Source organism: Mauremys mutica, unplaced genomic scaffold, assembly GCF_020497125.1.
Source record: "Mauremys mutica isolate MM-2020 ecotype Southern unplaced genomic scaffold, ASM2049712v1 Super-Scaffold_100054, whole genome shotgun sequence".
In the NCBI taxonomy this organism is placed as follows: Eukaryota; Metazoa; Chordata; order Testudines; family Geoemydidae; genus Mauremys; species Mauremys mutica.
Genome location: NW_025423258.1, coordinates 4,284,198 through 4,295,139, shown reverse-complemented (window position 1 = coordinate 4,295,139; position 10,942 = coordinate 4,284,198). Strand labels below are relative to the sequence as shown.

Genomic DNA, 10,942 nt, shown 5'->3' with positions numbered 1-10,942 from the left:
TGGGGCTCTGGGCATGCGCAGATCGCGGCGGGAGAGCCCTTCATTAACCCTGGGGTCCCTGCGTGGGGCCGGGGGGGCCGGGCGGGAAATGTCTGTGCAGCCCAGACATGGCCGGGGGGGGAGCAGGTGACCCCCGAGGAGCGGGGAGAGAAAGGGGGGGGCTGAGATCCCCTCGGATTTACCGCTGCCCCCTCCCGTGGGGACCCCCCTCCTCCCCCGTCCTGCCCCCTTTCTCCCTAGAGAGCCACGAGCAGCGCCCAGGGTGACCCCCCCCTCCCCCCACCCCTGAGAAGTTCTCTGTCCCCCCCCCCCCCCGATTGTGCCCCATTTTCTCTCCCCTTGGCCAGTTCAGGTCTCAGGTTTGGGGGGTTTCCCCCATTTCCACCTGCCGGGATTTGTCCTTGTGCGGGTGGGAAATGGTTCCCCCGAGTGATTCCTGAGCTGGGCAGAGGGTGAATGGGCAGAGGCTGGGGGGGCCCTGAGACAGGGACACCTCTGGGCTGGGCTGGGGGGGCCACTCTCTGCTGGCAACGGGGCCTGGGAAGGGCCAGGAAGGGGAGGGAGGAGCAAGGGCCCCACCCCGCCCCAGACTGCCCAGCCCCACGTTTCCCAGTCCCAGCTAGTCACATTCCCAGACCCCACTGCCAGCCCCTCCCCACTGATAGTGACTTTGTGACTCCAGCCCCACTCCTGTCCGCTGTGAGTGTGAGGCAAGAAGAATCCATCCCATTCTGTTGTTGATTCAATAACCTTGTATAATCCCCTCCAATTTCCCATCTTTTCTCTTGAATGGTGACATAAAATCTCCACACATGATGCTTGTCCCTTATATTGGCAAGTATTTAGTTTGTGCCCCATTTTCTCCTCAGTTCTGAAATACTGATATCGAATGCTCGAAAATCTTCCCCCTTTTCTCTCCAGGTGTGTGACTGAGATTGGGGCTCTTATCGTACTGAGCGTGGCCCTGTTCTGCCAGGTGCTGCAGAGACCCCAACTGAGATCTGGGCCCTGTTCTGCCAGATGCTGCAGAGACCCCAGGTGAGATCAGACCCCACTGTTGTGCCAGGTAAAACTGAGACCTGGACCGAGATCACGGCCCCCCTTGTGCCAGGCAGCACATGACTGCGGCCCAAACCGCTGCCTCCATTGTGCTGGGCACTTCAGAGATCCTGCTGAGTGTGGCATTGCACTGACCCTAATGAAGATCACACCCAACCACTGTACTGGCACTGCACAGAACCTGACAGATTTCCTGGCCCCACATTTTGCCAGATACTGCAGGGGCCCTAAACAAAATCAGGGATCCTGTAATGCCGGGAGTTGCAGAGTCCCCAACTGAGCTCAGGCTCCCCTGTTGGTCAGGACTCTGCACACTGACCAAGATCAGGGTCCCCATTGTGACAGGTGCTGAACAGACACCAAGGGTATCTTTACCCTGCCATTAAAAACCCCCAGCTGGCCCATGCCAGGTGACTCAGGCTCACAGGGCTCAGGCGAAGGGGCTGTTTAATTGCAGTGTAGATGTCTGGGCTCAGGCTGGGGCCAGGCTATAGGACCCTGCGAGGTGGGAGGGTGCCAGACCTTGGGCTGCAGTCCCAGCCGGAAATTGGCCCCCCAAATTAACGTGTCCCACCGCCTGCGCCGTGTGAGCCCAAGTCAGCGGGCATGGGCCAGCCGCCGGTGTCTAACAAGTTTGCATGGAGAATCTGGGTTCAGTTCCCAGTTTTGCCCCAAATTGTTTGAATTCTTGCCTCTCCCCTTAACCCCAGGCCCAGCGTGTGTGTGTGCAGTGTTGTTTTGGTCAGTGTTTGCCTTGCATTGGCTTCCAAGGGAGGCTGTGGAATTTCCTTCACTGGAGGTTTTTAAGACCAGGTTAGAGATACACCAGTCTGGGAATGTCTAGGGATACTTGGTTCTGCCTCAGCACAGGGGGCTGGAGTAGACGCCCTCTCAAGATCCCTTCCAGGCCTACACTGAAATAATTCTCTTTTGTGCTGTGTCCTGTTCTACGCTGAGCTGTTTTGCATGGTGCCATTTGGAACTGTGATCGCACCATGTTGTGGAGCAGTTTTATGGTGAATTGTTTTGCCTCAGCATGTTTGGTGCCTGTGTTGTGCTGGTTTGAGATGAGCTCTTTTTTTTTTCGTTGTGTAATATTGTCCTAGGGTGTGTTAGTTTGCATCGTGTTTTCTTTTCCTCTGTATTGTCATTTTATGCTGTGGCTTTTGTTGTTTATTTTTTCTTTTTTTTTTTCCTGAGTTTCCTGACATTATGTTGTGGTGGGTTTTACTCTGGATGTTGTGTTTTGTACGTATATATCGCATGGCATCCTAGAAATGTAGTGCTGGACAGAACCTCAAGATGTCATCAAGTCCAGCTGTCTCTGCCGAGGCAGGACCAAGTATATGTAGATTGTCTCTGGCAGAGCTTTGTCCTATTTGTTCTTAAAAACTTCCAGGGAAAGAGACTCCCCAGCCCCCCTTGTAAGACTATTCCAGAGCTGACCTCCCTTAGCTCTGGGGACACCCACACAGACTGTAGTGGTGAGCAGCTCTGGAGAGAGGAAACCCCGGTGAGTGGGCAGCTGGGGAAAGAGACTAAAGTTGGGAGGAGAAACATTGACGTGTCTAAGGTCACCCAGGCTGTCTGTGACCGAGCTAGAAATAGGTTCTAGTGCCACCGTACTGCTGTTTCTGAAGGTCTCTGCCACCCTGGTGTTTTAGGCACTGGTGCAAACCCTTAGTGTAGATAGAAGTTACACTAGTGCACTCTGATTGGTACTGGTGCACCATATCCCAGTTTGAAGGTTTGAGGTGGGGGCGGGAGGAAGTGACCTCACAGAGGCCTGGGGCTGGCTGAACAGTGCAGCTGGTAAGGGAGGGGCAGCAGTGAGTGCTGGAGGTATGAGCCAGGAGCGCAGCCCCACAGGGCTGGACACTGGCTGCTCCTGACCCAGGGGACACCCCCCCAGTGAGGTGGTTTGTCCATGGATGCACAGGCTGTCTTGGCAGGGCAGCTCAGCTGCAGTCCCTGCACACCTCTTCCTGCAGCCTAATACAGTGTGCTCGGGGCCTTCCCAAGCTGCGGGTGACGGGGCTGTGGAGTTAACAGGGTCTGTTCCTGGCTCTGTCACAGACCTGTTCAGTGACCGTGGGGAAGTCACAGCCCCTCTCTCTGTAACGCTGTCCCCAGTGACTCGAGAGCACGAGCACCAGCCTCGGGCAGACTGGTAAGAAGCAGGGAACAAACCCCAAATTGGGTGTGAGGTCTGTATGGAGACTTCACCAACCAAGTATCCAGTGTAAACGCTTCAGGCACTGTACCAGCATTAACATGGAGTCACAGACAGTCCTCTTGGGTGATCCCATATATTTTACCACGCAGGTGAGCTCACCTTTGTGACAGATGGTCCTTTCCACCAGGCGTTCTCAAACCACATACACTAAGGAACTGCCTGACCTCTGGTGTGCTGGCCACCGCTTCCCGCAGCTCCCATTGGCCAGGAATGGTGAACCGCGGCCATTGGGAGCTGCAGGTGGCCGTGCCTGCGGATGGTCAATGTAAACAAACTGTCTCGTGGCCCGCTAGCGGATTACTCTGACGGGCCGCAAGCCAAAGGTTGCCGACCCCTGCTCTAGCTGATGTTACATTGATGTGTGTGACCAGGACGCAGAGAAGGAGCTTGTTCAGAAAGCCAAAGGGTGATGTTATTCACTGGAATGCCCCCCACTGCCCCGAGGTAGCGAGATCCCCAGAATACCCTCCCCTGGGACAGGTGTTGCTGGGAGATGGAGCTGCTTTCCCCAAAGCAATAAGTGACCTAAGCTCAAGAGCTTTGCCTGCACTGGCTTGTTTTCCTTAATACCTCCCTTCTTATTTATTCATTCACTGGGATTACGGTAACACCTAAATGCCCAAACCAAGATGGGGGCCCCATTGTACTGGGCCCTGGACACACCCAATAGTGAGAGACCATCTCTGCCCTGGAGAGCTTCGTACAATCTAAACAGACCAGACAGCAGCTCGGGGGTTTTAGCTCAGAGCCGGGGCAGACGAGGACTGTAGGGAAAAATCCCTTCCCTTTGGTTGTATGTTAGGCAGCAGTGAGGCCTGTTCCCTCCTCCCTGCAGCTCCATGGCACTGTCACTGCATCACACTCACCCGCCATCTGGTTTGTTATTTCTCCTGTTCCCCAGACCCAGCTATGATGATGGGGAAGGTCCCCTCCTTCTCCCCCGGCTCCACAGTGAGCTCCGCTCTGCCCGGCTACGTCGCTCTCTGCCTCGCTCTACAGGTGCAGAGGCTGGTGTCAGGTAGGAGCTCCGGCCTCCTCGCTGGGTTTGCTGCTGGTCTATTGCTGGTTATTAACATCCATCTCACATCACTGCCTTGTCTTGCAAACCATGTCTGCTCACCCGCCTGGTGTCCTCATGCTCTTTACACAAATGAAGACACTGCAGGGCACAAGCTGGGTCCCTAATAACCATGGTTGCTACCCAGTGATGAGCTCCCAAAATCCTAAGAACCAGTTCCCTACCGGGTCCTTGGTGGTTTCGGCGGCAGAGGGGTCTTCACTCGCTCTGGGTTTTCGGCAGCAGGTCCTTCACCCGCAGCGAGTGAAGGACCCGCCGCCGAAGTGCTGCCGAAGACCTGGTAGGGAACCACGTGGTGAGTACAAGCCCCACGTGCCTGTCTCCCCCTGCCACCCACCCATCTGACCCCAACCCACGTCTTGCCCCCGACTGCCCCCCTCAGAACCCGCAACCCATCAACCACCCCTCCTTGTCCCCTGACCACTTCCTCCCGAGACCCCCCCACCCTAACTGCCCCCCAGGACCTCACCCCCTACCCAACTCGCCCCACTCCCTGCCCCCTGACTGCCTCAACCTCAGCCACCACCACCCCTGACAGACCCCCGGGGCTCCCACACCTACCCAACTCCCCTGTTCCACATCCCCTGACTCCCCCCATAACCTCCGCCCCCTCCAACCGCTCCCTACCCCTTATCCAACCCCTTCCTCCCAGCCCCGGCCGGCCCCCTTACCATGCTGCTGTGTATGGATGCTGCACAGCCGCTGGAGCTTGCAGCCCCACCCCCTTACCCAGAGGTGAAAGCAAGCCAGTGTGCACCAGTACGGCGTACCGGCGAGAGCCGGTGCACCGCACCAGGGTGGCTCGGCTTCCCCAGAGGGCAAATTTAAAGGGCTTGGGGCTCCCAGCAGGGGCTGGAGCTCCAGGCCCTTTAAATTGCCACCAGAGCCCCATTGATGGAGCCCTGGGGTAGGGCTGCGGGGCTCTGGGGGCTCCCACTACTTCTACCCGCCCCGGCCCTTTAAATAGCCGCTGGAGTCCCACCCGCTTCCCCAGGGCTCCTGCGGCTGTTTACAGGGCCGGGGTGGTCGAAGCAGGGGAGCCCCGGGCCCTTTAGATAGCCCCGAGCCCTGGGGTAGCAGGGGGCTCCAGGGGTTATTTAAAGGGCCAGGGCTCCAGCTGCCTCTACCCCCTCGGTCCTTTAAATAGCTGCTGGAGCCCCCTTCGCCGCTTCCCCAGGGCTCCCGTGGCTCTGTGCGGGGGTGGGGCCAGGCGTGCCTCAGCCTCCCTAGCTGGGAGCTCAAGCGGCCCAGACAGGCCGGATGTGGCCGCAGACCAGAGTTTGGCCACCCGCCCACCCCTTTAAGAACTGGTTCTACGCCGGCTTCTAAATTTAGCAACCGGTTCTTGCGAACCGGCTCCAGCTCACCACTGTTGCTGCCTCTACTCAGTCTTCTCAGGCCTAGATACTCATCCAGCCTATTGCTCTGGCTGGTTTCTGGCAGCTTCGAATACACAGAACGCAGCACCACTACAGGTCGATGTTGAGTCTGTACACAGAGACCCCCCCGTTAAAGTGACCACCTGTGTGGTGATGATCTGTTTTCATATCTTTACACTTTGCAAGCGCTTACACCATCTCTACAGCAGCTGGGACGGTTCCTGTGCTGCAGCAGCATGAAAAGGCTTGGCGTATCAGAGAATCAGGCCCCCCATACCATTATCCCCACGGTGTCCATGAGAAGTGTTGAGCCATAGTCAGAGATCATACAAGTAATGCATAAAATTCACATGAGCTCTGCCATCGTACACGTGTGTAGGGCACTGCGTGGGACCATGTCATGCATTCTAATACACGATGCTCTCTCTTACTGTGGGTCTTACTACTGAATTAACACACCACTCAGCTCCTCTTTGATTTAATTGACTTTTTATCCCTGACACATTTCACAGCACAGTTCACAGTGACTGGACCTGATCGTCCAATCACAGCATCTGTCAGTGGGGAGGCCGTCCTGCCCTGCCACCTCTCCCCCAGGATGAGCGCTCAGAGCATGGAGGTGAGATGGGTCCGATCCCAGGACTCTGCAGTTGTGCACCTGTACCAAAATGGGCAGGATCAGTATGAAAATCAGATGTTGGACTATCAAGGAAGGAGAGAGCTGCTGAAAGATGACATCACCAGTGGAAGTGTTTCCCTGAGAATACGTGATATCCGACCTTCTGACGAAGGTCTGACGCTTGTTTATTTCAATCACTTACCTTTTTTCAAGGCGCCTCAGTGCTCCTGCAGGTGGAAGGTTAGTAACTTGTTTCACTGCTGTTTTTACTTCAGAAAGGATAATAAATAGAGAGCTCTTGGGAAACAATGCTTGTGGTTTCTCTGCCGGCCAATTCTTTGAATTCTCTTTTGACTTCCCATAATTTCCCAGTAGAGTCAGTGTCTGCTCTCAGGACACATTGAAGGGCTTGCTGGAATGCTCTGTACGCTGAGGCTGCTTCTAAACTTTGCTTTGCAAGTGAAGGTTATGGAAGAGTTCAGCCTTCATGCATGTCAATTAGGTGGTTCACAACTACTCCACATGATTCCTCTTATATGCACCTGCTGCACCAAGCCTGTTTATAGCATTGTTAAAAGGAAAACTGATTCCCTTACCCTGCTCACACTATCAGTCTCCTGGGTTATGTAGCAGCTTATCCCTGGTCCTTAGAGAAAATGAAGGATCTGCACATATGACAGAACAGCAGTCAATGAGAGGCAGTGGGGCCAAATGGACTGAATGCCACCTCTGATCAATTCCAACATTTTAGGGAATTTTCTCAGCATCAAAGGCCAGAATCCTGTTGATCTTGGAGACAATCAGAAAACAAAAATGGGGGGAAATGGGGGCCATATGGAGCTGATATCTGTTGATGGCACCATTAACACCTTGAAGCATAACAGCCCTACTCACTCTGCCAACAGAGTTTATCATGTTGACACCTCCAGTGTTAGAAGAGAAATAATTGTTCTCCCTCCATGGGGTGGATACTCAGCCAGCAGGGACAGCCAGAGGGGATGGAGAGGTCATTCCTTCCTTCCTCCTTCCAGTGTCCTGCCTCCTCAATACCTGCTCCAGTCAGGGGAGAGAGGGCACCAGCCATCCACCCTACCCTTCCAATCTATGGGGGAGAAGAGACACCATAAACCCTGGCATGATGGAAAGGATGGGGACCCCAGTGTGGAGGACATGGAAATAGGACAGTAAACAGAGCCACTGGCATGGGGGAAAGGGACAGCATTGGGGGAAGTGGGAATGGGGGTGTGCACACAGAACCCCTGGTATGGGGGAGATTGGGGGGAGTTGCAGGGAGTCCCTGAAGTAGAGGGGGATGGGACAGTGACTTGTGGGGGGTATGGAGGTACGCAAGGAGCCCCTCATGCGTGCGATGCACTCAGCCTACACAAGATACAAAGTGTGTGACACACTAGTTATGCTGGAAGTTTGATCTCTGGACACTTGCAAAGGGGCTTGAAGTTGTGGTTGGGCTAATCAGTTGGCAGAGGCTTAATTTGTCCCCTGTTTGGTTTTCCAATTTTCCCCTAAGTCAAGTGCCCAGTGAGACCTAGAACAGTCCCTGCACTTTCGGAATCGACTAGGTACAGCGTTCAAAAGGTGTCACATTACAAACACAGACAGAATAACAGAGAGATGCCACTGAGGGCTTGGCTACACTTGCAAGTTGCAGCGCTGGTAGAGGCTTTCCAGCGCTGCAATTAGTAACCGTCCACACATGCAAGGCACATCCAGTGCTGCAACTCCCTGGCTGCAGCGCTGGCTGTACACCTGGCCAGGTTGGGGTGTAGCGATTGCAGCGCTGGTGATCCAGCGCTGCTCATCAAGTGTGGACACACACCAGCGCTTGTATTGGCCTCCAGGGAATAAGGAGATATCCCAGAAAGCTTTTAACTAAATTACTCTCTTTGTTTTGTTATGCAGCCTCTCTTTGTTTTGTTGTGAACTCCAATCGGAGCTCCGTTGAACTGCTTATCTAAAAAACAAACACTGATCACAGCAAACAGGAGCTATCTGTACCTGGCTGTGAACGATCAAATGAGAGGCAGGGAGTGAATGTTTGCTTGACAGAGAAACAGCGTTGGAGGCAGGCTGTTTGCAATTAAGACTAAGGGTTCGTGAACATTTTGTGATTTTTCAATCCAGGAAGCTAAAGTGTTGGCTCCAAAAATCCACTCTCTCTCTCTTCCCCGCTCCCTGTCACAGTACACCACAGGGAGTGAGTGAAACAGCGGGGAGTCCGTGTTGGAGGCAGGCTGTTTGCAATTAAGAGTTAAGACTAAGGGCTCACGAACATTTTGTGATTTTTCAATCCAGGAAACTAACACACAGTGTTGGCTCCAAAAATCCACTCTCTCTCTCTTCCCCGCTCCCTGTCACAGTACACCACCCTCCACCTCCCTCTTTTGAAAAGCACGTTGTTGCCACTTGAATGCTGGGATAGCTGCCCATAATGCAGCACTCCCAACAGCGCTGCAAATGTTGCAAATGTGGCCACACACCAGCGCTGGTAGCTGTGAGTGTGGCCACACACCAGCGCTGCTCCTACACAGCTGGATGACCAGCGCTGCAAACAGTAAGTGTAGCTAAGCCCTGAGTTGAGTGTAAGGCATTGTGGAAGTAGAACAAGAACTGACAGGGATTTGTAGGGGATCTTAATGCATGACAGTCTCTGTTAGCAAGAGTCAGGCTAACTGTGACCCTAATAACGCGAGATTTTTAGAAGCGAGGATTGTGTGAGGCGAGTGGGAAGGAACTGTGTGAGAAGTTGTTGTGACCTTGTGTAAATAAGATTAGAGTCAAAATAAGTGAGAAAAATGTTATCAGGATGACCTATGTATAAACAAAATGCAGCTGGTGCTTCTTATTGTCTGTAACAAAAGGTATAAATGCTGGAACTGTTTACCTGTGGAGAGACCTGCCTAGGAGGGGGAAACCCTGGATCCTAGCGCACTCCCTCCCTCTATGCAATTGCTCGAGAAATAAAGTATCTGACTTTGCTGCACCCAACCAGAGAGTGAGAACTGAGTTTTTCTCCAACAGCATTCACAAACTCGGCCCATCAATTTGAATCCACGCCTTTGTGATGTCAGTGCAAGTCTACGTGTGTGTCATTTCAGATTAAGTGTCCCATTTCACAACTGATTTAAATGAAATAAAAATGAGACACAAAATAAGAGCGTTACACACTGACTTGCACTGAAAGAACCAAAGATGTGAGTTGAAGTTGGTTTCGTTTTGCTGGTGCCAGCCTGTGAGTAGACTCGCCCTGAGACTCAAATACTCTCATTAACACAAGATGGATTGAGAATGCAGAGCATCGATCATATTAAAACAAAAAGAAATGGTCTCTATAACCAATCTAGTCTGACACTACAGAGCTCTTCCAGGCCTAATCCAAAGCCCAGATTGTTAATGTGAGGCGTTACGCTCTGGATCAGGCCTTCAGAGTGGATAGAACAATACCACACATATGGGGTGCCCAATCTGAGCCTGAGAAGGAGCCAGAGTTTACCAATGTACATTGCCAAAGAATCACAGTAATACGTCAGCAGCCCCCCATCAGCTCCCACCCCCTGCTCCCAGCGCCTCCCACCCATGGGAAGCCACACTAATCAGCACCTCCCCCCTCCTCGCACCTCCTGATCAGCTGTTTCATGGCGTGCAGGAGGTTCTGGGAGGGAGGGGGAGGAGCGAGGGCATGGCAGGCTCAAGGGAGGGGTGGAGTGGTGGCAGGGCCTGTGGCAGAGCCAGCAATTGAGCAGTGAGCACCCCGGCACATTGGAAAGTTGGTGCCTGGAGCTCCAGCCCCGGTGTCGGTGCCTTATAAGGAGCCGCATATTAACTTCTGAAGAGCCACACGGGACTCCGGAGCCACAGGTTGGCCACCCCGTCCTACATCATCTCCTCCTTACTTCGGTCAGTGCTGTTCACATCTTCCAGGTGTCCAGAAATTCCTAGTTTACAAGAATCCATGCCTCCCCCCCTTCCCAAAGGGGTGTTCTTGAAGATACTGTCATGAAACATTTGGCTCATAACACAATATTGTAGAATTAACATCAGTTCACTGCATTCCCCTCTAGGCTTGGGCTCTGGCCCTGACATCTCTGTGGAGGGACATCAGGACGGAGGGATCAAGGTGGTGTGTCGTTCATCCAGATGGTACCCACAGCCCGAGGCTCAGTGGAGAGATCTTCAGGGACAGTTCTTACCATCAGCCTCTGAAAACATATCCCAAGCAGCCGGTGGCCTGTTTCAAACAGAGATTGCCATTGTTATAACAGAAGAGTCCAACCAGAAAGTGTCCTGCTGTGTTAGGAACCCGTGTCAACCAGGAGAGAGAGTCAGCAATTTACATAGCAGGTCAGTGCCGCACATGGACAGACTGAGACACTGCAGATGTTAGTGGGGAGCACTTACTAGAGTGTCTCCTAGTAGTGAGGTCTTGAGCATCCTCAACTCTCTTTGGATATACCTGGTGACTCAAAATAGTTCTATATAACGTCTGTGGGCTATCCGGACTGACGTGTAAAAGCTACCTCGGGTTAACTGACAGTTTACTCCAGGTAAAAAAC

The 10,942-nt window shown here is 53.3% G+C and overlaps 1 protein-coding gene across 2 annotated transcripts in view; it reads left to right on the top strand.

Annotated features, from left to right (window-relative positions):
* The window catches only part of LOC123358424 (myelin-oligodendrocyte glycoprotein-like), a 15,250-nt gene extending 4,564 nt beyond the window's left edge, over positions 1 to 10,686 (top strand). The window contains exons 1-4 of one of the 2 annotated variants that reach the window (XM_045000930.1): positions 975 to 1,038; positions 4,197 to 4,313; positions 6,265 to 6,611; positions 10,451 to 10,686. In XM_045000930.1, the coding sequence (XP_044856865.1) occupies positions 4,205 to 4,313; positions 6,265 to 6,611; positions 10,451 to 10,648 (654 nt within the window). In that variant the 5' untranslated portion in view covers positions 975 to 1,038; positions 4,197 to 4,204 and the 3' untranslated portion in view covers positions 10,649 to 10,686. Of the gene's footprint in view, positions 1 to 974; positions 1,039 to 4,196; positions 4,314 to 6,264; positions 6,612 to 10,450 lie in introns of those variants that run through there. The other variant, XM_045000931.1, reaches the window with a different exon arrangement.
* The last annotated feature ends 256 nt before the right edge of the window (positions 10,687 to 10,942 follow it).